We start from the raw sequence: 27,613 nt of genomic DNA, 5'->3' as shown, positions 1-27,613 counted from the left end.
TAAGTATCCAGAAAATCAAATAAAGCAAGGGGATATAGTTGCCTCTGGTAAACGGGGAATGGAGACTGTTCTTATATAGCCTCTTAGAACTGTTTTTCTCTTTAAACTATGTGCATGTATAACTTTGATAAAAATTTAAAAACCAAATTAAAAATTAAAAGTCATTAATAGGAAACTCTCTGGATTGATATCACCAATGGGAATTCATAGGTAGAATTTGGAATGGTTTTTTTTTTTTTAACTCTCTTCTTGGTACTTTTTTATATTGCTTATATTTTTTTCTAATAGCATTTATCATGGTAAAAATTATAATGAAATCATTATTCTAAAAATAAGCACTATAAATCCAACTAAAATGAATTTAAACATTTATTGAGTTATGGAATTTTAGTGTCGTAGAAATAAAATGATTAATTAAACGTTAATTGCTGACCTCAAGAAGTTCAGACTAGTAGGAAGAGAGAGATGTGTAAACAAGGCTTTAAATAAAATGTGATAATTTTATTAAAAACCTTAGGTTCTATTTACGTTTATACACCGTCCTTTGGGGAAGTAATTCTGTATCTGAGCCCTGAAAGACGAGTAGGATTTGTCAGACGGGCGCCGAGTGTGCCCTGCAGGCAGAGTGAGCCTGGGCCCAGCCTGGGCCAGGCGTGAGGCGAGAGAACAGGGCAAGGGTCATGCACTGCTGGGACCTCGACGGGCCAGGGCAAGATGGTGGGGGATGCGGCAGAGAAGTCACGACCACCTTGATGAGGAGCGCAGGGAGACGTCTAAGATTCTGTACTCCTCTTAGAGGTGATTGGAAGCCTTTAAAGAGCTTTAAGCAAGGAAACAAATATCTAACTAGTTGCAGAGGGAGGGCAGATTCTTAGAAGAGAGACTAAGGTCTGGACGAGGGGGCAGACACGCTGAGGAGAGGGAATGGAGGTGTTCTTGTATTTACAGCACAAAAATGATTCACCAACTCGGACTTAACAACAAGCACGACCCTGAGAGCCACCTCCTACCCAGCGAGTTCAGTCACCTTGGCCCTTGTGCCAACCTAGGACACGCTGTCAATTGCTGTAGATGGTTATTTCCAAGTAAAGTTAGATTTGGTCCTTAATGAAGATAGAGGAGGAACTTCAAGTCCCTTCCAGTTAAATAATCCTGCAGGCTGGGTTGGGCGAGGCAGTATGGCCCCAGACTTGGAAGCCAGGAAATACAACAACCTTTTGCTTTTGGGTCAGAGATTTCTCTGAAATGTACTGAAGTCATAATGTTTCTCCCAAAGGAAAAATCACATGTACCGTTAAGTTCCTGAAAATGCTGCAACAAACTTCATCCTCCTTAGAGACTCGGGTTTAACACCAAGTGTACATCTGGTCGTAAGGACCATTTATTTTCTGGTCCCCACATCCTTGTTTTGTGCCATCTTTGCAGCACAGAGTACTAATGTGGTTGCTTCTGAGATTATTATTATTTAAAAAACCATTATTGCTTCAAGAAAATGATTTCACCCACATAGAAGTTAGAGCTAAGTATATTTAAACCAACTAAGAATCCATTGCAGTCATCTGAGATCCAGTTCCAAGTGTTTGTTTTTAGCTAAACTATTTTTAGTGTAAAATTAGGAATAATCACTTAGAAGAAGAAATCTAAAGAGATGAATAAGTGGCATAAGAAACAAGTGTTTGTTCCCGGGTCTGCCCTGAGGTCCATGACCCCACCTCGCCTGGGGGCAGAAGGCTGGGAAGAGCCCGTCCACAGGGGAAGAGGCCAGGCAGGGGACCTCCAGGGTCTTCTGACTCTGGATGAAATTTCTGTTGGGAAAGGAAGTAGTGCTTCATCTCATCTTTTATCTCCAGGTGTTGTTTTGAAATTCTCATAAGGAACCTCCCAGATAGTCATGGGGTCACTAACCAAGGGCAAAACACCAATTCTGATTTCATGAATTGTACAAATTTGTTTTCTTACTTGGGTGGGAGGAAAAGTCTAGAAAATTTAGGAAGAGATATGGAGATTCGGCATTGAAGGGAAAAAAATCAGTTTTAAAGATACGCTTTATAGAGCTACCATGTAGGCGCTTCTGAGACAAGCTGCTTGTGTTCCCACTGAGAGAGCAGGTCTGGTCACTCACGTTATCGTTGGGGTAGAGGACCCGGGAGATGTTCTCTGCCAGATTTCGGTCCAGCACAGCCTGAATGTAGTCTCCAACGTTAACTGGGGGGAGCATCAGAGGAAAGAATTAATAGACAAACCAGCCACTGTTCTCGAAGCCCCCGATCTCACCCGATGCTGCTGTGTCCCACAACACCCACAAGGATTTCAGCAAACCTTCACGCTGCGATTCACATGAGAGTCTAGGGGGCCCGACTGAAGGCCTGCCTTAAAGACGCCCTCCATACTTGCTCCAAAAAATGCCTGCTTAGCCACCGAAGAGTTCAGATCAGAAACTCAAGCCTTTTTTCTCAAGCTCAATTTGGTTCCAACTAGCGATCAAAAAGATTAAACACACACAGGGAGAAAGGAGAGCCCACGCTGCACTCACAGTCTCTGAGGTTGAAGTCGTTCGGCGCCCGAGCAGACCAGAGGCGCATGGTGTTGACGGTGTTGTTCATGTACCCGGGCACCGGGGTGTCATACGGCAGGGCCAGGACCACCTGGGGGATGAAACCGAAGCAGCTGCTCACTGTTTCCCAGATGCGAGGACGCAGGTTGAACACGGGGCTGGGAGAGGGCACCCGGAATTCTGTTCCTGGCTCCATCGTCAACTCAGATTGTGTGAGGCCTAAACCAAGATGAGGATCCTAGGGCTGGAGGGGGTGTCAGGGCCATGTGGCTCCTCCTCCCACCAGAATAATCTGGAAGGCTGGAACCATCCAGAACAATGGTCCTCTACACCATTGCCGTGTTGACTTCCCTTTGTGTCCCTGCCCTGATCTGGATTCAGATCTTTCATCTCTTAGATCGAGACATTGTTCTAAGGATAATAAAATATGATGTGCAAACACAGTGACAAATGGGAACCTGTACCCACTAAAAGACAGCCAGCAGGGTACATTTAGTGTAGGTTCATCAATGACCTGAGTTCAAATATGGTGAAAATCCATGGAAACATTCATAAAGATAGGATATTACATACAACGTTTAAAATGCTATGCTGGGTTTTTCAAAGTTGATGAAAAAGAGTTATTTTAGTGATCTGAGGAATCAGCTGATAATTAGCTGAGATGGGTCCAAGAGGCGAGCTTTGGAAAATCCAGTTCAACCTCTGTGACAGTCGCTGAAATAGAGAAGAACAGGAATATGAACATGTGTTTCACGTGAATGTAAAACTTATGCGGGAAAAGACTCATTTCTATTCCCCGCCTCATCAGAGTCTGGCTCTAAGGAAGGGGAATGACAGATTCACTGAATTGGAGGATGCTCGAGGTCCTTTAGTGCAACCCACTCATTCTGCACATGAGAAGAATGAGGCCGAGAGAAGTGACTTGCCCAAGGTCACGGGCAGTGTAGGGTGGAAACCTAAACAAACCTCTGTAATTTGGTCTGCGGGATCTTGAAGGATGGAGCACATAGCCTGTCAATCACATATGTTCAGTCATGCTTTCATCAACAGCACGACCTTGAAGTCACAAATCACCCTTCTTTGAATATCTGTCACTGGGAAATAAGGCCTCTGGAGATTTTTAAAGCAAGTTGTGATCAATCAGGAAAAGTTGTTTACAGAGTGGGACTGAGTCTGGTTCAAACATGATTTGTCCTTCTGACCCTGGAAGCATAATCGAGGCAGCTGGGGAAGCACAAGGCTCGGATGTCCCTTTAGAGACCTTCAGGCAGAACTTGCTCCCTCGGGGCTCAAGCTAAGGCCTGCTTTCTCCAGGAGGCTCCCCTCGGGGCGGGAGCCAGACAGCTGGGACTCCTCTCACGAGCAGCCTTCAACCTCGGGCTCCATCAGCCTGGCCGCTGGCTCTGAGCTGCACGTGGACGCTCTTCCTGAGAATCCTCCTTCCTTCCCCTATTCTCCTCACAGGTGCCACACCTGCCCTATAGTCTGAAAGACTTCACACCTCTTCCATCTCCTCGCCCCTTCATCTTTCACAGGCACTTCCCCAATATGTCACTTGCACTTCTAGTTCTCTCTGGGGTCTGCTTCCCAGAGGACCTGAACTGACACAAGAATGACACGAATTGCCCAGTTTACTGGAAGCTGCCACGTGCACACACCATGTCTGACCTCATGCTCTCTAACCCTACTAGCTACAAGTCTGGGGCTGACCCAGGTGATGGCTTCATAAACCCATCAAGTTCTGCATGGCTTGGGTCAGCTCACCTTGTATTACATCTGCCCCATAACCCTGCCTTTGTGGGCACAGAACAGCACACTCTCTCTAACTGAATTTCTGGATATATTATGAACATGTTGGGAGGGACTTTGTAAACACAAGACTGCTCAACAGGGGCACCTACAGCATAAACAGACCCTTCCAGGACTGAGTGTCAACTGCATGTGTTTAAACAGATCAGAAGTCACCGGAAGTTTCAGACACCAAAATCTATATCAAACACTTGCCAGTTTAATACCAAATCCACGTGTGAGTTCCGTGGGCATGTTAATGATTGAGTTGTTTGTGGCTCTCTCGATCATAGCTCTAACCAGCTGCAACTTGGGTTGTGGTCTACTGTTTAACCCAAACAAAAAAAGGACACAGAGAGGAACTTATCTTGAAATCACATTATTAGTTTATTCCTTATATCATTACACCATAATGACCTATTTTAGCTTCTAATCCGTTATTTCATATGCTGAATAAATTTATGTTCAGATAGGAAAACCGTTTTTAAAAAGTCTTATTTTTCTGAACTGTGAATAGCTCTATGTGGATTAGCAGAATAAATCATCAGTTTAAAGGTCAGCTATAAGATGGGTCTTGGTTCTTCCAAGATAAAATGAAGCATTTATTCATGGAGAATAATCCACAAAATAACTGAATTTAGTGTTACAACACTGAATTTCACTCCTGATTTTGCTATATAAGAACAACATTTACTCTGTCTTTACCATTTCCTTTAAGCTTTTAAAGAATGGCCAGTGATACATCTTTTCCGGCCTGAGACCATATTTATTAAACAGATTTCTCAAGTGGAGCCTGCAATGATGGACAATGCATCCAGCAGTTAATCGGGGTTATTTGTCAGGAAGTGTGAAGATACAGCACAAACCACCTCTGGGGGTGCTGCAGAGTGGATTACTCGACGACAGGGAACCACTCAAATCTAGCGGCAGGATAAACCCATGCCCACGGATTCCGTACACTGGGGCTGACACCAGCGTTATTTCTCTAGAAGAGATTTGGCACAAAATAGCAGAGGATATTTTGCAATATTTTGCATTATTTTTCTTGACTTTGCAATGAATAAGAACTTTGGTAATCCTTTGAATAAATAGTTCGGTTCTAAAATATTTACTGTTGAGAAGTTACAAGTCAATGTACCTATGGTGGTGGGGTGAGGAATGACATTTAAATTCATTCAATCTCGGTATCAACAACTGGCTATAAAGCTGGAGAGCTAAGCATGCTGGGATTATAGGATTGATTAATCTCAGATAAAGCTGATTGCAAAATGACCCTGGTGACTCCTTGACCTCGGGGAAGTCACTTCTCTCCTGGCCTCGGCCCCTGGGCTCCAAAATGAGTGGGTTGCACTAAGAGAGGTAACAGATTTATTTATAAAAATATGCTGACTTGTTCCCACATACTACGCTCGATATCACACACACATCATACTCTACACTTCGTATTCGCTGTGCTGTACACACAGCGCCCGGTGCAAGGACACTGAGTACCTGCGTGTCGACCCACTTGAGCCCGGCCTCGGTGCTGTCCACTCTCCCGTAGAAGTGCACGGGCAGCATGAACTCGGGGCGAGCCTTCTCCCAGGGGTTTCCATGCCTGAGCCAATCATCCGCCTCTTCCACCTGCAAAAAGGACACAGCTTAGCATCTATTTTTCAGGAGATGTGGACCTAGACCTTCAATTACAGCAAGTTCAAATCATTTTGACTGAATCACTCAAGACTGTTTTGGCAAGAAAGAGTGTTGGCTCTGTCAATTTCAACTCATCTTTGTTACCGTCTTACAGCCTAAATCAACAACACTTGCTAATACTGCTCTCGGTGTTTTACTTGTATCATTGCACTGAATCCCCTTAGCAACCTACAGGAGGGAACTATGAGTTTTCCCTTTTTAAAGATGAGGAAATGGTCACTTGTTCAAAGTTGCAGAGACAGTAAACGGTACAGCTAAGACCTGACATAGGTCTGCGTGTTCCAGAGCCTGGGTCTTCACATCTGTGAAACCAGCTGTCCAGTTTGAGGGAAAGACAGAGGCCCCCCGAGAGATGTTTATAGTTGGATACTCAGACCTGTGGGGTCCTACATGAGGCTTTCAGTAAGATTCTTGCGCCTAGAACGCACAGAATCAGTCAAGAAATGCCACTCGGAGAAAGCTCCCTTAAGAAAGCTTATTTCAGTACAGGTGCAGAACACTATTACATTTTGTCATCTCTGTTTAATTTAATCCCTGTGTAATTTTGATCTGACAATGAACTATTAATTATGGCTTATTTTGAAAATAACATCTACTAAAAGGTAAGGAATTTATTTTATTGACAATTTCAACATTTTCCCATGTATTTATGTTAATTTATCATCAATATTTCTTAAAAAAAATTTTAAATCATAATTTGTATTTAGCATATCCTGGACATCAAATGAATTCCGGTTTGCAAACAAACAAAAATGCGAAAATAAGAACGCAAAAAACACATTTGGGGGGGATGCATTTTTAAAGTAAAGATATTATTAGCAAAACCTTTAAAATATTACATATACATTAAAAAATGCAATTGTGTTCTGACAAGAAGAGAAGGGTAAGGTTTTTTAGTACAAAGTACCCTTGTCAACTAGATTACCCTGAGTACGGTTCCCTTACCGGTTGATCCCTCACCCTCCCCTCTTAGAAAGCTCAGCTTTAGTTTAAGAAGACATTGCTTACGAATTATGACACATTATGCTGGATGCTCACGTCACCTAAACATGAGGTCAACGCCTTCCCCAGGCACAGTGTGGAGGGAAACAAATGCAGCTACTGTCTTCTGAGATATTAGACAAAACATTAATGTCAACCACCAGACCAGCAAATACACTTTCACTTATGGGAACACTGATCATGACTTCGTATCAAGAAAGCCAGTAAGCTGCCTATTAACATGAACCACCAGCACAGCGATGAATGGAAGGGAGACACGGAAACAACACGTTTAGGTAGAAGACCTGGGAGTCAGAGAGCTGCCCGAGGCAGGAGGATGCATGCAGGATGAAGTCCGGGGCAGGCTGGAGCTGGATTTGAGCTCCTGTGAAAATGCAGATGCTCAGTCGGTCTGGGGAAGGGTCTGAAATTCTGCATTTTTAACAAGTCCCCAGGGGTTACACGGTGACACAAAGTCAGCAAGTGTGATTCGGAATTGAGACTTCTGCTGTCAGTCATAAACAGAACAAAAAATAAAACTTTAATATGGAAATGGTAGAATTTTACAATTGATAAGAAGCTAGTTCAGTTAGAGTGCACTAGCTTGTGTTGATGACTAGAAACTCTACGACAAATAAATGAGGATAACCACGAACGATCAAAACACCCTGACTTACAAAACACTTTCTGCTGCACTTAGGCAAGGGCCGTTTGGGGTTTTAAAACACTGGCCGATGTGAAACGGCTCCCTGAGACCAGAAAGACCGGGGAGGCCCGTTTGCCTCACTTCAGTGCTCAGGACTGTTGTGTTACATGACACAGGAGGACGACGAGGCAGAAACAGGTTTCCTCTCAAAAATCGTATGCGTGGGAGGGCTGACAACATATTTCCTGCAGAGACACGCAGCAGGATCACGCTGTTCTGCCCTCGAGCAGCTTGCAAGGCTTCTAGAGAGAGTGTGGACTCTGGGCTTCCCCTGTCTCCTGTGGAGGTCAGAGGCCACATTCGTTCTTTTGAGGGTACACTGGTAAGTGACAAAGGACCAGTCAGCTGATTACTCTCCCTGCCATCAAACGTTGGTGTAGTTTTTCCCTGCCAAATAATGGCGATGTTAATTTCACTGAGTTAAGTTCTGTAGAAGAACTCCTAGCTTGCTGATCTTTATTTTGAGTCTCTTCCTGATTCAGCAAGGAATCAGTTAATAATTCCCTCAATTTCACAAAGCTTGTTTTTAAGGTAAATTGAAAAACAGATATTTCATAACCACAAGCTGGTCTGAGCAGATCGAAGAGAACTCGAGAACCACTCCCTGCCGCTCCCACTAAACCCACAGACTCTGCAGGACACAGTTACACAGGAGTTACAGAGTGTCAACTCCTCCTACCTTGCTTTCTCCCTGGGAACCAACAAACTGGTCTGTAAATTTAGATTTCCATGTAGCCAGTGGCCCGTGAAGGCACTAACCCACTGAGCCACGTGAAGGGCCGTCAAGGTGGGGGAGGAGCTTTCATTCACACCCAGTGGGCTGCTGGTTCTGAACACCCCAGAGAGAGGGCTGAGACAAAGCAAGCGTGGGTCTGTGGGGTGAGGAGCGGGTGCCAGTCTGGATGGGCGGCAGCCTGGACCCTGCACCTCCCTGGAGGACTTACTCACTGGAATCTGTGTTCCAGCCAGACGCAAGCAGAGGTCGGCTCAGGGACTCCGTCAGGGACTGAATTCTAAGAAATGCTTTTCCCTCAACTGCAGGATACACAGCACATGGAGAACCAGTGAGCAAACATGAGGAGCAGTCAACAAACTCTGCTTTCTGATGGTACAAACAATTGAAAAACGTTTCTGGGGACACCAAGAATTCACCAGTGGTAACCGGAAGCTTGCTGGGTAACGTGAGGTGTGCATGACTAGTCAGAGCAGGCTTTGCACGGTTCTAAGAGGGAGAAGATTCCAGCAGACACTTCTGATTCAACTCCAAGACACCTGAGACTCTCTCCTCAGCATTTGGTGTGTGACCATAAACGTCAACGTGAGGTGGTTGTAAACGTCTTTCCCCTCTTCCTCCCAGTGGCCGATTATTTTCATAGAGGACCATTACCGATAAGGTTTCAGGATCCCCATTGGAGTTCACAGTAAGTCAAGAATTTTAGCAATAAAATTATTTTCCTTTGAGGGCTTGACAATGCACACTTTATTACTGCAAATCTTCCTTGAAGAGAGACGTCAAAAATTAAAAGTGCATCAACCTTTAAAAATCTTCCCCTCTTGAACAACCTGCAGCAGCCTTCTCCGTAACTGCGCTGGAAGAGCAACAAGGTGAGTGCGCTGGGAGAGCGACAAGGTGACTGCGCTGGGAGAGCGACAATGTGCCTGCGCTGGGAGAGCGACAAGGTGACTGCGCTGGGAGAGCGACATGGTGAGTGTGCTGGGAGAGCGACAAGGTGAGTGTGCTGGGAGAGCGACATGGTGAGTGTGCTGGGAGAGCGACAAGGTGAGTGTGCTGGGAGAGCGACAAGGTGAGTGTGCTGGGAGAGCGACAAGGTGAGTGTGCTGGGAGAGCGACATGGTGACTGCGCTGGGAGAGCGACATGGTGACTGCGCTGGGAGAGCGACATGGTGAGTGCGCTGGGAGAGCGACAAGGTGACTGCGCTGGGAGAGCGACAAGGTGACTGCGCTGGGAGAGCGACATGGTGAGTGCGCTGGGAGAGCGACAAGGTGAGTGCGCTGGGAGAGCGACAAGGTGAGTGTGCTGGGAGAGCGACAAGGTGACTGCGCTGGGAGAGCGACACGGTGAGTGTGCTGGGAGAGCGACACGGTGAGTGTGCTGGGAGAGCGACAAGGTGACTGCGCTGGGAGAGCGACATGGTGAGTGCGCTGGGAGAGCGACAGGGTGACTGCGCTGGGAGAGCGACAGGGTGAGTGCGCTGGGAGAGCGACAGGGTGAGTGCGCTGGGAGAGCGACAGGGTGAGTGCGCTGGGAGAGCGACAGGGTGAGTGCGCTGGGAGAGCGACAGGGTGAGTGCGCTGGGAGAGCGACAGGGTGAGTGCGCTGGGAGAGCGACAGGGTGACTGCGCTGGGAGAGCGACATGGTGAGTGCGCTGGGAGAGCGACAAGGTGACTGCGCTGGGAGAGCGACATGGTGACTGCGCTGGGAGAGCGACAAGGTGACTGCGCTGGGAGAGCGACATGGTGACTGCGCTGGGAGAGCGACATGGTGACTGTGCTGGGAGAGCGACATGGTGACTGCGGTGGGAGAGCGACAAGGTGACTGCGCTGGGAGAGCGACATGGTGAGTGTGCTGGGAGAGCGACATGGTGACTGCGCTGGGAGAGCGACAAGGTGACTGCGCTGGGAGAGCGACAAGGTGACTGCGCTGGGAGAGCGACATGGTGAGTGTGCTGGGAGAGCGACATGGTGACTGCGCTGGGAGAGCGACAAGGTGACTGCGCTGGGAGAGCGACAAGGTGACTGTGCTGGGAGAGCGACATGGTGAGTGTGCTGGGAGAGCGACAAGGTGAGTGTGCTGGGAGAGCGACAAGGTGACTGCGCTGGGAGAGCGACATGGTGACTGCGCTGGGAGAGCGACAAGGTGAGTGTGCTGGGAGAGCGACATGGTGACTGCGCTGGGAGAGCGACATGGTGAGTGTGCTGGGAGAGCGACAAGGTGAGTGTGCTGGGAGAGCGACATGGTGAGTGTGCTGGGAGAGCGACAAGGTGAGTGCGCTGGGAGAGCGACAAGGTGACTGCGCTGGGAGAGCGACAAGGTGAGTGTGCTGGGAGAGCGACAAGGTGAGTGTGCTGGGAGAGCGACATGGTGAGTGTGCTGGGAGAGCGACAAGGTGAGTGTGCTGGGAGAGCGACATGGTGACTGCGCTGGGAGAGCGACATGGTGACTGCGCTGGGAGAGCGACATGGTGAGTGTGCTGGGAGAGCGACAAGGTGACTGCGCTGGGAGAGCGACAAGGTGACTGCGCTGGGAGAGCGACATGGTGAGTGCGCTGGGAGAGGGACATGGTGAGTGCGCTGGGAGAGCGACAAGGTGAGTGCGCTGGGAGAGCGACAAGGTGAGTGTGCTGGGAGAGCGACATGGTGACTGCGCTGGGAGAGCGACATGGTGAGTGTGCTGGGAGAGCGACAAGGTGAGTGTGCTGGGAGAGCGACATGGTGAGTGTGGTGGGAGAGCGACAAGGTGAGTGTGCTGGGAGAGCGACAAGGTGACTGCGGTGGGAGAGCGACAAGGTGAGTGTGCTGGGAGAGCGACATGGTGACTGCGCTGGGAGAGCGACATGGTGAGTGTGCTGGGAGAGCGACAAGGTGACTGCGCTGGGAGAGCGACAAGGTGACTGCGCTGGGAGAGCGACACGGTGAGTGTGCTGGGAGAGCGACACGGTGAGTGTGCTGGGAGAGCGACAAGGTGACTGCGCTGGGAGAGCGACACGGTGAGTGTGCTGGGAGAGCGACAAGGTGACTGCGCTGGGAGAGCGACACGGTGAGTGTGCTGGGAGAGCGACAAGGTGACTGCGCTGGGAGAGCGACACGGTGAGTGCGCTGGGAGAGCGACAAGGTGAGTGCGCTGGGAGAGCGACATGGTGAGTGCGCTGGGAGAGCGACAAGGTGAGTGCGCTGGGAGAGCGACATGGTGAGTGCGCTGGGAGAGCGACATGGTGAGTGCGCTGGGAGAGCGACAAGGTGACTGCGCTGGGAGAGCGACAAGGTGACTGCGCTGGGAGAGCGACATGGTGACTGCGCTGGGAGAGCGACAAGGTGAGTGTGCTGGGAGAGCGACATGGTGACTGCGCTGGGAGAGAGACATGGTGAGTGCGCTGGGAGAGCGACAGGGTGAGTGCGCTGGGAGAGCGACATGGTGAGTGTGCTGGGAGAGCGACATGGTGACTGCGCTGGGAGAGCGACATGGTGAGTGTGCTGGGAGAGCGACAAGGTGAGTGTGCTGGGAGAGCGACATGGTGAGTGCGCTGGGAGAGCGACAAGGTGAGTGTGCTGGGAGAGCGACATGGTGAGTGTGCTGGGAGAGCGACATGGTGAGTGCGCTGGGAGAGCGACAGGGTGAGTGTGCTGGGAGAGCGACAGGGTGAGTGTGCTGGGAGAGCGACAGGGTGAGTGTGCTGGGAGAGCGACAATGTATCTGCCGTGAGTGGAGGCTGACCACACCCTGCCGTGCTGCTTTTCATTTCTCATGGAAATATTTTCTTTTTCATGGTTTGATGTACTTTATGTTTGCGCTTTAAAATCTTATCCCAGTAAACAATGGATGCGGCAAATAAAATTCAGCGTCCTTCTGATTCAATTTCAAGTCATAATGAAAGCAGTGATGACGGCGGGTGAGGCTAGCACTGGAGACTCGCAGAGGCCATTTGGTCTCTTTTTTTAAGAACCCTGGAAATAAATACTTTCTGGGTCTGATAGGAGAGAGAGGGATGGTTTCTGGGAATAAAGGCCATTTAAAAGCAGCAAAGGTAGCAGGTGTGATTAATAAAGAGTGACTCTTCATAAAATTTTGGGGAAAATGCACTTGAAAAAGATTTTTGTGCTTGATTTACTGAGTTTCTTTTAAATCTCTCAGAACAGTAGTTAAAACATGAGAAACACAATCCTTAAACATTCTGGGTATAATGAGTGCCACACGGGATACTTTCAGAGAGTGTAAATGGATGCCACGTGCTGCGTGGTCAGGCTGTGTCACCGTGAGGTCACCATGGAGGTACCCACTCAGGGAGGCTTGCCACCACGTAACCCTGGATTACTGCACTGGGGAAGGGGACCAATTATTTCTCTTTTATAACTTTTTATTATTATAAAATACACATTTCTTAGGGAATACGAGACCTGTAAAAGAGCAAATAGAAGACAGTAAAAGTCACCTGTAATCCTGTCTCCAGAGATAATTACTGTTGAAGCACTGAGGTGTTTTTTTCTAGCACTTTTTCCTTATCTTTCTGGCTCCCTTTGCATAGGTCACACCATCCGTGTGTTCTATACCTCCTGTTTTCAACTAGCATAAACCATTTCCCATTTCATTAAAATTAATCAAAACCATAATATTAATGGCTACAGTAATATTTTATTACATCACAATTTATTGAATTATCCTCCCTTTCTTAGGCAAAATTAACATTTATTGAGTGCCCCTCTGTGCCAGACATTTTGCATATTTTCATAATGATTCAGTGAAGCTGGTCTCTCCATTTTGCAGAGGAGAAAACCAAGGCTCAGAGAAGTGAGGTAATCCGATCGAGGCAACATGCCTCATGAGGGTGAGGAGATGCAAAAGCCTCCAATTAGAAATTAGATCCCAAATCAGGGCCCAGATGTCTTTTCTACACAATGCAGCCTCCTAATTTCTGTAGGAACAGCTGAAGATTCACCGTCCTTAACGAACGTGGAAATGTGTCTTTCACTGTGTTCCCAATATTCTCCTAGACCTTCCTCGATGCAGCCTCTTGTCACACTGAACCTTTTAGGTCCTTCCTTCCTGGGCCCAGAGGGTCTACATTCTGAGGGAGGGGAAGAGGACGGCGGCCACACTAAGCTTATGCCCATCCTTCCTCCCCTGGGATTAGCTCCAGCCTCGGTCCCCCCCATCAACCCTCCTGAGCACAGTACCCTCGGTCTGACTCTTGGAATTGCAGGAGGGGCTCAGGGGGCTCAGCTTTTTGGAATTGAAGCCAGAATCTCTGTGTCAATGGTGTGTGTGCTTGAGACAAAGACAGGGAGAGAGGAAGCCTCAACCCCACTCAGCAACAGGTAGAAGTGTCCACGCTAGGGCTGACCGCAGACTCAAGGAGTTACCAAAGATAAAGAAACAAACACTCAAGAATCTGCTCTGGTGATATAAAAATAAAATGAGGGTCATTTGTATGGACTGATTACTATTTGTGCAAATTTCCATGGAGCCCTGTAATTATGCATATTGAATATGTACCAGATTTGATATGATAGTTAACAAGATTGCCTGTTTTCATCTTATAAAAAACTAGAACACTGAACTTATGCATCCTGTACAACAGGCACGTTAAGGAGGGCAAGACTCAAAGAGTAGAAGAGAACCCTGACCGAGGACCTGGAAATCTGGGCTATAGAACCATATCAGCCAGCAGTGTGATCTGAGGGAACCCCGCCTCTCAAGAGCTCAGCTTTCTCACCTACAAAACGGTGACACGCTTCCTACCATCAGGGGCACTGGGGGCATCATGAATCAAAAGACGTGCTCCTCCCTTCTGCGTGCTGCCGAGAACAGACGCGGCACACGGCAGGTGGTCCCCATCCAGGCAGTTGTGACACATACTTTCAGAGCACCCGGGTGAGTCAGACACTGCACAGGATGCTGTGGCTCTGGTGGAGAATGACATTGGCAGGCTCTCGCTGTCAGGGAGCTTACACCCCAAGGTGGGAAGACTGACAGTATTCATGGATGTCAATCAAACGCCAGAGAAACTAGTAAAGCTCTACGTCAAATGTCCGTAAATTATAAATCAGCCAGAACACCATGAAGGTGAAGTGCTTTGATACAAAATTTAAAAAGATGGCTCACATACCTGCCATCCATCTCGGATCTTCTGATTGAAGATTCCATATTCGTATCGGATGCCATATCCGTAGGCTGCAAGCCCCAGGGTCGCCATGGAATCCAGGAAGCAGGCTGGACCAGACAGAGCACAGGCAGAGGAGAGTCGTCAGGTCAGTCCTGACTTCAAATCTTTCTCTACAGACATGGCAGCCACAGAACATTTTTCTAGGAGAAACTGCATTTGTATTTTAAAGCACAGAGACTGCTGCCCAGGGGGTATTACTTTTTTAAAATAACATTTTTTTCTAATTATAAAATGAATACTGTAGAGAAGTTAGAAAATACAAAAATGTGTAAAGAAGAAAACAAATAATATTTATGACTTCGCCCTCTAGATATGACCACTGTGTACATGCTGGCATTTCATTTGAGGACAGATGAGGAAGCTGGCCTGCATTAGATGTGTCCATCAGTGTGTCTGCCACTCATGCTGCCCTTTCTAAGGGAAGCTCTCTCTGTGGCCCCGTTTGAAAAGGACAGTACAATTCTCATGTGACCACCTGACTGACCAGCTGAACATCGGTGGCAGACTCTCTTTCTGGTAATGAAATTCCAGTGTTGTTCAGGTGTCAGGTGGCCACACGCTTCAGAGAGGCTGGCCCAGAAAGTGCATCCTGCTTGACTGGTCCAGCCTCTGAGCCGGTCACAGTCACCCTATCTCCTCCACCAGGGAGTGGTTTTGGTGTGGGCATTCAATGACATTCAGTCCAGTGAGGGGTGCTAGGAAGTCGCTGGGTGTGGTGACAGATTTTCCTGGCTGCTGCCATCTTTATTCCATGAGGGCAAAGCCAAAGGAGCCACAGAGGCCCAGACAGAACTGACGAGCTGAACTGCCGCATAAACTAATCTTGGAACGGCCCACCCTCTGGAGTTCCTGCTCTGTGGTAGCACACGTCCTTGTTGGCGGAACCAGTTTTCGCTGGGTTTTCGGTTTCTTGTACCAAGAGCATGCATGACAGAGCACCTGATCCACAGCAGCCAATCAACGGGCTGAGGGGTTCCACTAATCAGACTGCCCCTCTCGGGAATGTGATCTGAGGAATATGCAGAGAATGAGGAAATGTACAGTAGGATCTAAAACTGAGGAGAACACTGGAAATTGTAGACCAAACGGAAAGGGACTGAGTTAGGCTCATGGTGGAGCCTGAACGGGGAGATCACAAAGGCCAGTGGCCGAGGCCTTCAAGTCACCGTAACACCTCAGTGGTCTTCCAGTCCTGTGCCATGAGGCCTGGCTCCCTCCGATTCCTGCTCTCTTAGAGCCATGGCTACGGGTCTTTTCCTGGGTCCTAATCAAATTATCCTCAGAGCCTGACCAGAATGGGGTCCCAACCTTCTAAGTCAGGTAAGAGATGAGGTCATCTAACGAGAATTACTCAGCCTCAGTCGCCACTTCGTTCTTATCAGCCAACTGAAGGAGTGAGGTCATTAACATCAGGCACAGAGCCAGATTTACCCAGCCAACAAGTACTGAAGGTCTGGGGCTTCATGTAAAAGGAAGGCAGGCTGGCTTGTCATTCTCAGACGGGCATGTCATTGGTTCTTCTGGTCTCCCCGCAGCCCCATGGAAAGCTTACTAAACCGCCCGATGATTGACTTCACAAGGTGGCCAGTACCCCAGAGCAGTGTTTTCTAGTACTAATCACAATGTTAAAGCACAATGCAACTAATAATCTAGGAATTAAATAATATGAAACACACGGAAATGGATTGCTAGTAACTTGAGAGTGTGTGTAAAATTTAGAGATTTTGGAATCACTTCTAAAAGAGAACAGATATTTTTCATAGAGTACAATCTGATAGATACATGTATGGTGGTACATTTTTATTATTATTTAAATTTCACACTCCTTGTAAAAACATTAAAATGTTACAGACAGGGCTAGCCTCCACTTCATCGCCACCCCCAGGTCTGCACTCCCGTCTAAGGAGGATAACAGGGAGCAGTTTAGTATGCCAAATTCTAGACTTTTTTTCCTATGGATTTACACACATACTTACAGAAAATATTTAATTTTTTAAAAACATAAATAATATCACACTGTGTGGCTCTGAATGTGACTTGTTTTTTTTTTTTCCCCTTGGAGGTCTATCCAGGGAAGTACATATTGATCAATTTCATTCTTTTAGGCTGTCGCATATTATTCTGTAACATGGATGTTCCCTGGTCACTTACCTATTCTCTTGTCAATGGACATTAGGTTATTTCTAATATTTTGCTTTAACAAACAATACTGTAACAATTTTTTTCACACGCCTCCTTGTGCACATGTTTGAGTATTTCTTTGGGGTAGATTTCAGGAAGCAGAATTGCTTGGTCATGGGGATGCATATTTTTAATTTAATGGAGTTGGTATTATATTTTTAATGTTTTCCTCTATATTTGTTGAAAAATCATTTCCTGGATAAAGCAAAGAACTCAAATTGCATCCATACAAAAAAGGATATTAATTACCTAAACATACCAGTGATACAACAAGTGTGTCATTGCCAACTAGTCAATCAAAAAGCAAACTGTCAAGTGCACAAGACAACACAATGGTTAAACAACTTAGATCGTACACACAAGATTGTGCACAGAGCAGCTGTGACCAGGTAACAGTGAAGTGAAGGGGCCACTTTGGAAACCCTTGAGTGCACAGGAAGGATCTGGTTAACTTTGGGGTTTTAAGCAATGTCTCCAAGAGTTTTAGGCAATGTCTCTTTAAGCAATGTCTCCGAGGGTTTTAGGCAATGTCTCTTTTGTTCAAGTTCCCTTCTCTATTGTATGTCTAGAGCTGCTCAAACCACAGGGCAAACTCAAAAACAAATAGATCTACACCAGGTCATGCCTTGCACTTCTCCAAAAAGCCTGCCTGGTTCTTCTAAGCTTGGTCGTGCATGGAATCTGAGAAGGCACCAATCGGCCAGACACCATAACACACTCACAATGTCACTTACCAGCAAGCCTCCCAAGACCACCGTTGCCAAGCCCAGCGTCTTCTTCAATTTCTTCTAACTCCTCTATATCCAGTCCGAGCTGGTGATGAAAGAAGAGCGACATGGATGTGGATATAAACGCAGGCCGCTTCAGAGACAACAGTCATTGCCTACAGCTTGGGTCGGGCATCCAGGTGCCCCTGCGCACAACCCAATCCTGGCAGCTCCCTGCAGCTAGTCTGGCCTCGGATGCCCACTGCAGACACTGCCCTCTGTAGACACAAACTGTGCAAGATGGCAGAGCAGCAGCTTGGAGAAGAGCGAGGGCTCTAGGTGTCCATTCCTGACTCTGTCACTTCTTAGCTATCTGACCCCGGGCAAGGCGTAAATCTCTCTACCCCTCTCTTCTCCTATTTAAACAATGAGGATAACAGCAACTACTTTGTTTAGGGCTGTTGTGATCAAGTGCGATTACGGAAACAAGCATTTAGAATTATTCCTGGGCTGATAGTCCTCAATAAACGTTCGCTATTACTACTTCTTAAAATTGTTTTTTGTGCTATTTGGGTAAAACCTCAGAAATAGTCCAGGACCAAGTTGACGCTAACTGAGCCGAATTGATTTTGAGAATTATCAAAAGGTATGAGGTCAGACTTTCCGGGACGGACTAAAGTTCATCTTTTCACGACCACAACATATTTACTCAGTAGGGTCAACGGTTGTTAACCCAAAGCCAGTTAGTGAGTCACTGCCCAGGGGCCTGGGGCCAGACAGCAGTCGGGAAAATCTCAGCCCTGTGGTCCAGCTGGATGGGGCTAAAATCCTCTACTTCTCCCTGGGTTGGATAAGAGGCTGTGGGAGGCCAGGGAGCATCTGTGAACTTGGGGATGGATGGAACTGGCTGTTGCCCAGCTCCCTGCCCCAAAGAGCTGGGACCTGCTTAGCCAGAGGTCACTAGCACGAGTGTGGACCCACGTCAGAATTCTGCAGCCCTGGAGATCACTTTGGACTGCTTATCTTAAAATGAGGAGATTGATGGCAGATAGATTAAATGACCTGTCCCACGCTGACTAGGTAATGATCTACCCATGCTCAGCTAACGATGGTCTGTTGTGAAAATGACTGCATTCTTACCTGAAAGTGATGCAATCTATGACATTAGATAGTATTTAAAATGGAAAAATAATTCACACATTTAAAAAGATGCGCATAAGACATAACTGTGCTTGGAGCAGATGCCCCAGTCTCCATGGAGCCACCCATTTGGATCCTCCCCTTACACCAAAGGCTGCGTTCTCACACAAGTCTCAACAATTCAGTCTTCTACGAGTTCAGAGTTTGCTTCTGTTCGTGGTTGAGGGGCTTTTGGATTTGCTCCCTGGTGACCAGCATTCACTGGGGTCCTTGTGCCAGGCGACTGCTAATGCCAATACTCAGGATTCCTTTAAATTCTAAAAACGTAAGTCTGGAGTAGGGTATAAACCTTGGGCATGCAGACATGGGTTACTTCATCCCCCCGGTGACATGCTAGTCTGAGAGGTGTATTATCTTCAGCTGATTTCAGGGGAAGCAAAGAAAAGGGGAGTGGAGTAGAACTGAAAGGTTCTCTCACAGGAAATGCTGCACCTGAGGAAATAGCCCACGTGAAGGGGACCAGCCCTAGTGACAAGCAGCTGGCCTCAGGAGGGCACGATTCCACGCCCAGGAAAAGGAGCAGCGTGAACAGTCTCACGTGTGCAATGTCTTTGCAAACACACAGGCCTCCTTTCAAACACAGGTATGAGATCCCTGAGGCTCAGGGGAGAAACAGTCAAAAATGTTCATACAAACAAATTAGCATCTTAGGTTTAAGACCTCAGGCTCCTCACTGAAGGAGGAAGTGTATTTTACATCTCATTAAGCAATAGAGAGTATGATGACAGAATTTCAAAAGCTTATTTTTTCACATATTGCCTTGATATATGAACAACAGTCAAACTTTGATCATTTTTTTTTAAGTAATAGGAGCCCAAGGTAAAGCTTGTGCTTCTGATAGCAGGGACTCAAGTCCTTTAAAAAGGCTTGTTCAGATGCCAATTTCTAAAACACAATTTGCTGGAGAATGCTGTCAAATCTTCGACTGCAAAAGAAAATTCTCATGAGGCAAAACTAGTTCTCTAACTTAGTTTCTCTTGAACCAGAGGGCACCAGGAGTTTATATTTCTAACAGTCTAATAGCCATGTCTACACAAGCAATCTTTCACCTTTTTTTTTTTTTTTGGTGCTACATCTCCAAGGTTCCTGACTTGAACTTGAAGTTTCAAGGGAGAGGATGAGAGAAATACAGAGATGAGGTACCTGGTAAATGGCCTCGTCACAGGCATTCTGCAGGCCAAGGTTGATCATAGTGTTCTGTAGCGTTCGGCCCATGTAAAATTCCAAAGAGAGGTAATACACCCTCTGAAAAAAAGAAAAGAGGTCCTGTTCACACTACGAGGCCAAGCTTACCTGTAAAGTCAAAACCCAAGGTGAGCAACAGGAGACAGACAGGCAGGACGACTTTACACAGGTTCAGGCCAGACCCCTACAGACGTGCAAGGGGCTAAATAAAAGCATCACTGACAACCAGCTTCGGGAAAACCATTTTATACACTATTTTTGGCAAAGCAGTTCAGTGTCTTTTATCCCCCAGGTGGGAACAAAGCAAACTGATCCAACTAATGAGTTTCAATGTTTTATGTTTTTTTTTCTTCCCATTCATGAGACTCATGAATTAAGCATGTTTTGGACAAAGACAGTTAAACTGACACAGCCCATGATTCGTTGTAGAATAATTACAGCGTTCGAGTCAGGTGGGATTGGCTGTGACCATCTCAAGTCACCCAGGAAACAAAGACGAACTCCTCCGAGAGACCCCGGATGGCTAGCAAGTATTCCTTCCTGACTGACTGCTGCAAGCAAGACCTCAATTACTTACTTTGAAATTAAAATTACTCCAGAAAGTCTATGAGCTGGCTATAACAAAAAACTTCCTCAGGTTTATTGGTGTTTGTTCTTGGTGAAATGGGAAATTTATCAATTTAGAAACTGTTTGCCCTTGACATAGTAAAAGCCAGGTAAGTCTGATCAGAGTTGAAGGTGAATGGTGCAGAGGTCAGACTTGCCTAAAATCTTTTAAAATACAAGTGCAGTTTACTACTTAAAAAAAAAAGAAATGGATCAGTGAGTAACTTCTTCATCTGCTTTTACAGTATCTTACTCTGCGTATCAGTCCCTTCTTTTCCACCAAACACAAAACAACAAAAAGAAAAGCATTTGGTCAACCTGAAAATATAAAAAATTATGACTACAGTTCAATATAACCAATGCCTAGTGTAATATTTATCTCATTAGTTACACATATATTTAAATTAAAATATTATATGAAAATGTCAATTTAGAATTTCACTTTTTCCCACGTGCATTTTATGAAACAATTGATTTCTAAGTCTTCACACGGATAGTCAACATCTGTATCTTAGTGGGTCATCCAACAGCATTTTCCAGAGCACATCGTCACTATTTCTATCCAAGTTGTTTGAATATCTATAATGCTGTCATTAGAGCCCTCATCAGCTTATTAGATGCCTTTGTGTGAGCTGGGAAAAGGCATCTTTCCTGTGGCAGACACAGGCCAAGGAGTGCATGGCACCACTCACCCCCATGGCTGGTGCCCCTGTACATGAGGCCCCTGCATCACAGGAAAGAGCATCTCAAGCCACAAATGCTCGTCTGCATAACATCAGGGCACCATATATATATCCAACACTTGCACTGTGAGGTCATGCCCTCAGAAACAATGACTATATCTGTGTTAAATTTCTTCCTCCCCTTTAACCATTCCTAATTAGCATGGACTTAAGACAATTTAAGACACTTCAAAGTCTTCCTAAAAATGTTGTTGCTCTAAATAAAGTAATGGAGAGAGCACCTCATTACATGACAGGCTTTACTAGGATGTGAATTTAAGGTGATTTCCTATTTTCTGATAAGTTATTTTTTAGGGGGGACCTCACTTTATATTTTGGGATATATAAGACCTTGAAAAATAGATATCTCTCATCCTCTTAGTTAGTGGTCTCTAAACATTTATTATATACTCCTGGTAGTAAAATATTTGAGCTTCTTCAAAATACCTTACAAATTATAAGCATGCACTATTACTAATATTTTATGTATATTTTTCAAAAACTGGACATTTTCAAAGGACTTATAAAGATAAAATAAAGATATAACAATAACCAACATTTTAAAATAATTTTAATGTTATTCCTAGCAGTAATCAGAGGACCTGGGTAGTTCTGGGAAGACCACTGCAACTTGCAGGATGGGCCAGAAGTGTGTGTAGAAACAGCTGGGGGGAGGGGCATTCCACATGAAGGGTCCAATGAGGGCAGAGGCCCCAAAGTGGGGAGTACAGGGCATGGATGGGGACAGCAAATTGGTTTGGTGGGAGAGCACGGTAAGCCCAGGAAGGAAGTTGGAGAGCAGATGGAAGGGACAGGTCCACCTGGGCTGAGAGGGGCCTTAAATGCTTGAGTAAGGGCTGTGGCAGGCAGTGGGAGCAATGACAGCTGAGCAGGGGGCAGATGTGTTGCCTGAGGAAGCTTAATTGGACTGCAATGCACAAAATGAGATGGGATTGCAAACTCAGATGCCTTCAGGAGCCAGGCAGAGAAAATAAAAATGGAAGGGAGGTCACATAATACAGTGGAGATTGGGCCAAGAATGGAGGGCACACAGCCTGCCCGAAGGCACTGGAAACGAAACTGCTTGAAGACTCCTCGCTGGCCAAACCAAATATGTCTGCTAGCCACATCCAGCCACACGCTGCCACTTCTGGGCAGCAAGGTAACCACTTACAAGTCTACTTCACAGACCAGCAGCCAGGGTGTCAATTTAGGCAGAGAGGTGGGAATGGGAGAGACTGGGTTATTTCACCAGAACGTGCAGGAATTGGCAGAACTTGGCAACTTGTTGAACAGGGATTATGGGAGGAAATGAACTGTGAGACTGAAGTTCTGTGTCTGGGTGACCATCAGGATGGCAAGGCCAGTAACACTAGAAACACAGAAGATGGGGCAGGATTGGGAGGGACAATGACTTGAGTTTGAGGAAACAGGAGGGGATCTGTTCACCAAGCACTTAGAGACCCAGGAATGGAGTCTGAAAAAGAATGCAGACTAGAGATCCAGATCTGGGGTTCATCTGCAGTTACTGCAGAGCAGAGGAGGCGGGAGAGGAGCTTGCACACACCCACAGCTCCACTCTCTGCTCCTGAGGGCAGGGACCTCCTGTCTAGGTGAACGACTGTCACAGAGTGGATACTTCATCGACACGTGTGGAATAATCTTGTTCACAGTTGCATCCGCAGTGCATCACTGTCGGGATACGTGGCTGCACTCAAGTAGGAAAGAAGAGCCCGGTGAACCAGGAAAACCACAAAGTACCAGATAAGCCTCTGGAGGAGTAACACACGGTGGGTGAGTGGGTTCTATGATGCTCAATGCTATGGGGGAGGGGGAGGTTCTAAAACACGGCTCATCATCTCACTCGCAGGCGTAAAAACGTAAACAGTAATTCAGGGGCAGTATGGTGTGCTTTGTAGCGTCCGCTCCATACAAATAAAAGAGACAGTGCGTACGTGGACAGCCAGTGTTCTCTAAGGGTGGATTGCAGCCGTTGCCGCCTTTGGGCAGAGGCCCCGCCCTCCGGCGTGAGGAAGTTCCTTTCCCCGTGAAAGCTTAGTCACAGCTGCATCTCCTTACCAGGAGAATTCACTTTCTTGTGTTCAGGGGTTCCTTGGGCACTAGGATTGTGGACTATTCTTTTCTTCTTCATGCTTTTACATATTTAAAAAATTCCTCATACGTGTTTACACGCATTTCCACTGCCTCCAGGATGCACCCTCTCTCTCCCTTCCAGTGTGAGTCCGACCAGCTCCTCCAGCTTCCTCTCCCTGCGCAGACTCGCTCCCGCTCCCCGCGGCGCCCAGAGCTGCTGCCCCCGACTCTGCACCACACAGTCCCCTCCCTGCGCTCCTCCTCCATCCTCCCCGCCCCACCTTCCCAGACTGGCCGGGCGGGACAGTGTCTCCCCGCGCCCGAAAGCACCTAAGGAGCGCTCCACGCCAGCCCGCGCAGCGGCCAGGGGTGGTCTGTGCGCAGCCTCCCTGCGCAGCTCTGGGGCAGGTCTGAGAGTCCGGCCCACGGCCTCCACCCCGCAGGGATCCAGGAAGTCCGGGAGCTCCTCACCCCGCTCAGCGGAACGGGGCGGGGGTCCTGCCCCTCCCTCTGCACCCTACTCAGAGGAACTGGGGGGGACCTCTGCCCCTCCCTCTGCACCCCAATGAGCGGAACTGGGGGGACCTCTGCCCCTCCCTCTGCACCCCGCTCAGAGGAACTGGGGGGGGGCTCTGCGCCTCCCTTTGCACCCCACTCAGCGGAACTGGGGAGGACCTCTGTCCCTCCCTTTGCACTCCACTCAGGCAGTCCCCACAGAAGCCGGGACTCCGGGTCATCCACGCGTCCCCCAGAGCAGTGGGGCGCCTTCCTCCAGGTCCTCTTGTGCCCCCCACCCTCCCCCCAGCTCTCACTACCCTTTGGCGGACTCTCTATATTTGTCTCCCTCTCTAAACATGAAGTTCTCCGGGGCGGGGCATTTGTCCGTCTCGTTCGGGCCGACGCGGGGCCGAGACCCGCGCCCGGGAGCACGGGGCGCGCCGACCCCTCGTCAGTGCGGGGCGGATGCTCCAAGTCCGTGAGACCCGAGGACGGCGAGGAGGCCCGGGGGCCACAGGGGTTTGGGTGGGGCGTGGCGCCGAGGCGAGGACGGCGGTCCCGGGGGCGAGGACGGGGGTCCCGGGGGCGAGGACGGCGGTCCCGGGGGCGAGGACAGGGCGGGGTCCCAGGGGCGAGGACAGCGGTCCCGGGGGCGAGGACGGGGGTCCCCGGGGCGGGGTCCCGGGGGCAAGGACGGGGGTCCCCGGGGAGAGGACAGGGCGGGGTCCCGGGGGCGAGGACGGGAAGGGGGGGTCCCCCGCCCGGCCTCACCTTGGGGCACCGCTCGTAGTAGTGCTGCTGCGTGCGGATCCAGCGGCCCACCAGGTGGTCGCGCACCGTGTGCGCCAGCGCGAAGTAGTAGTCGCGGGGCGTGGCCACGTTGCGGTCCTTGACCAGCGTGAAGTGCAGGTGCCGGTTGAAGCTCTTCTTGAGCTCGGCCACGTTCTCCACGCCCACGATGCCGCGGATGCTGATCTGCCGCCGCTTCTCCTGGTCCGTCAGCGGCTTGGCCATCGCGGCGGCGGCGGGCGAGCGGGACTGGACGGGGCGGGAGGACGGCGCCGGTTTTGAGGCGGAGGAGAGTCCGGGGTCCGCCCCTCGGCCCCGCCCCGCCCGCCCTGTGGCCCGGCCCTCAGTCTCGGGGCGCGGGAGGTGCACGGCGGGTGGTGCACGGCGGGGGGCGCAGGTGGACTGCAGGGGGCGCGGGGGTGGACGGCGGGGGGCACAGGAGGTGGACGACGAGGGGCGCGGGAGTGGACGGCCGGGGGCGCGGGGTGGACAGCGGCGGAGGGCGCGGGGGTGGGGGCGGCGGGGGCCGCAGGTGGTCAGCGAGGGACGCGCATGACCCTCCGGGCGGTTGCAGGCGGCCCTCCGCAGGTCACCGAGCCTCGGAACGCTCTTCGGATCCGCGGAACCTGGAGCAGCCTCGGTCCTGCCTCCCGCCCTGGATTCTTGGAGACAGGAGGCCACCTGTGTGGACAAGCACGACGCTGGCAATCTTGTGTTCTGCAGGCGTTTATTCGCCGTGTCCCTCTCGTTGTTACTATTTCGCACCGGGAAGGGGGTCCACCGTGAGCTGCGGGAGGATCCCGGAGGGTCGGCGCGCTCCCACTCCAGTTGTCACACCCCTTGTCCGTCGGTGGCATCGCCCCGTCTTGGATCCCAGACCTCAGAAAGGGATCCCCCGCGCCCCCCTGTGCTTTCATTTATTTTGGGGGGACTCAGGGATCCCTGACTCCTCAGACCCGTGCTCGCTCTGTCCGAAGCCCCTTCTGCTCGTTGTAGAGACAGTTGGTAAGAACCGGAAGTCCTGAGCCGAACCTCGGGCTCGAGTAGCTGGCAGGAGCTTGTACCTTGAATCACTTTTCAACTGAAGGGGCGGAGAGGGGAGACAGAAGAGAGAAGAGTACGTGCGAAACGAAGGGATGAGGGGCCCAGCCAAGCCTTGTTTACGTGAAACAGAGCAGTCCGCTGAGTCCCCAGTGCAGCCTGGTCTGTGCACCTTCCCCTCCAGCTCGGGTGGTATTCACTGAACGTGTGTGTTTAAAGCTTGGCGAAGGCAAGCACGTGGTATGTGAGGATCCAGAGCCCTTTTCTTCTTCAATGACTAGTACATATTAATCTGTTACTGTAGACACAGTCCATTGCCAGAACTGAGTTTTCCAAAAAAACCTTAGTACAACTGATTGATTTTACTTTTAATAATAAACCAAAGCTGATTACTTTGAGTTGATGCATTGGTGGGGGGTGGGATTGTTTGACTCAGGCTAAATGCCACCCCCACCATGAAAATGAAAGTTCAGATCTCACAGATCTGGCAAAGTATCCAGACCCCTTGTCCTCCCAGCTTCCGAGTTTAGACCCCAGGCGTTTGGGGCAGAGCTGAGACTGCGCTGGACCTCATGCAATACCGGTGACCTGGATGGGAAAGCATTTACAGGGGACACGAGGATGACGCTGGGCCATCTGGATGAGGCCAGAAATACCCTGAGTTAAGAGGGAGAGTGGAACCACGTCAAAATGATCAGTCTTGAACGTAACCAGGCCTGTGTGGTCAAGTTTGAGGGGAGGCTGAGAGGGAGCGTCTCTTGAAAAATTGGATAAGAAAAAATGTGTTTTTTCAATCAGCTTTGAATACCCCTAGGATGGGCACAGCTTTAAGCCAGTTTCGGGTCATTCACACGTTGGTGTGAAATAGCTCAATCACCTCTAAAAGCTGGATGGAGGAATAGGGTGGAGCAGAGGGATGAGGGAAGCTAGGTCTAAGTGGATCTTACTCCCAGGGAGGGCTCTGAGCAGCAAAAGGCAACATAATGTTGGGTATCTGGCGTGGGGTGAGGAATTAGGGTGCAAAGGCAGAGATGGCAGACACCACAGGCAAACTTGCTCTTTCTTAGTTTTGCTTAAGACAATTTCAAACAAGTGGATCCTAGCCTCCCGTCTACTTAGACGTACTAAATCCTTGTTGGAAACCCAGGATAACCATGAACTAATAAACGCTCCATTTACCTGATTCGGTATCCCGTCATTGAGCCCGCACCCCCGAGCTGACGTCTCTCAAAGGGGAAAACCTGAGAACTGTAGAGTTTGGGGGACCATCCAACCCCATGTGGAAGAAGACAGGTGGTGCCAGGAGGTGTGGGGCGCCACAGATGAGTCTGCAGTGACAGTACATCACCTTGTCAGATGGCTGTCCCTCTTCACTTCTCTCTCAGGCTTTCTGGAAAGGCCTAGTTGGTGTTAGCATGTCTAACACTTGTTAATCTGTATTTTTAACAGAAAGCAGGTGAAGACTACACCTTCTCCAGGTTTTAGCATCTAAGTAGAATTTAGTAACATTGTCTTCTCTTTATGGTAAATGATGCTTGTTACATTCTGATATAAACATTGCTTTTAAATTTTAAGTTAAAGTGAATTTACATAAAGAAACAGTGTAGTTTGGGTGGTACAGGGTTGGCCAAAAAGTGTACTATAAATGTGAATGGCGTTTGGGAAACACGGAGCTTGTGGTCTCCCAGATCCCTTTGAAATCTAACACCTGGTCCAGGACACTGAGGCCTAGAGGGGTCAAGTTACTGGACCAAGAAGATTATTCTCTTTAAAAACCTCTCCTTCAGCCTCTCCCTGACTAGAAACAGCAAAACTGTGGTTCCCCGGAAAAGAGTCAGACTTGAGTTGATCACATCGTTTATAGCAGCCTTGGCAACAATGACCTGCCTTACTCCTGTTTCTCACCTGCATCCCCAGGGCTGCAGGGGTGAAATGCACTTGTGAACAGTGGAACACGCTGTCCGGGCC

General features: G+C 48.7%; 1 protein-coding gene across 1 annotated transcript in view; it reads right to left on the bottom strand.

Annotated features, from left to right (window-relative positions):
• Positions 1-24,849, bottom strand: part of PYGL (glycogen phosphorylase L) — a 37,125-nt gene extending 12,276 nt beyond the window's left edge. Inside the window, exons 1-7 of the mRNA XM_004436339.3 lie at positions 24,587-24,849; positions 19,854-19,955; positions 17,538-17,616; positions 14,566-14,669; positions 5,834-5,965; positions 2,534-2,645; positions 2,123-2,205 (exon numbers count right to left, since the gene is read on the bottom strand). Coding sequence (XP_004436396.1) covers positions 2,123-2,205; positions 2,534-2,645; positions 5,834-5,965; positions 14,566-14,669; positions 17,538-17,616; positions 19,854-19,955; positions 24,587-24,829 — 855 coding nt within the window. The 5' untranslated portion in view covers positions 24,830-24,849. The remainder of the gene's footprint in view (positions 1-2,122; positions 2,206-2,533; positions 2,646-5,833; positions 5,966-14,565; positions 14,670-17,537; positions 17,617-19,853; positions 19,956-24,586) is intronic.
• Positions 24,850-27,613: the final 2,764 nt, after the last annotated feature.

Source organism: Ceratotherium simum, chromosome 3, assembly GCF_057802395.1.
Source record: "Ceratotherium simum simum isolate JZ-2026a chromosome 3, ASM5780239v1, whole genome shotgun sequence".
NCBI lineage: Eukaryota > Metazoa > Chordata > Mammalia > Perissodactyla > Rhinocerotidae > Ceratotherium > Ceratotherium simum.
The sequence above is the reverse complement of the archived record's forward strand: the minus strand, read 5'-3'. Positions and strand labels throughout refer to the sequence as shown.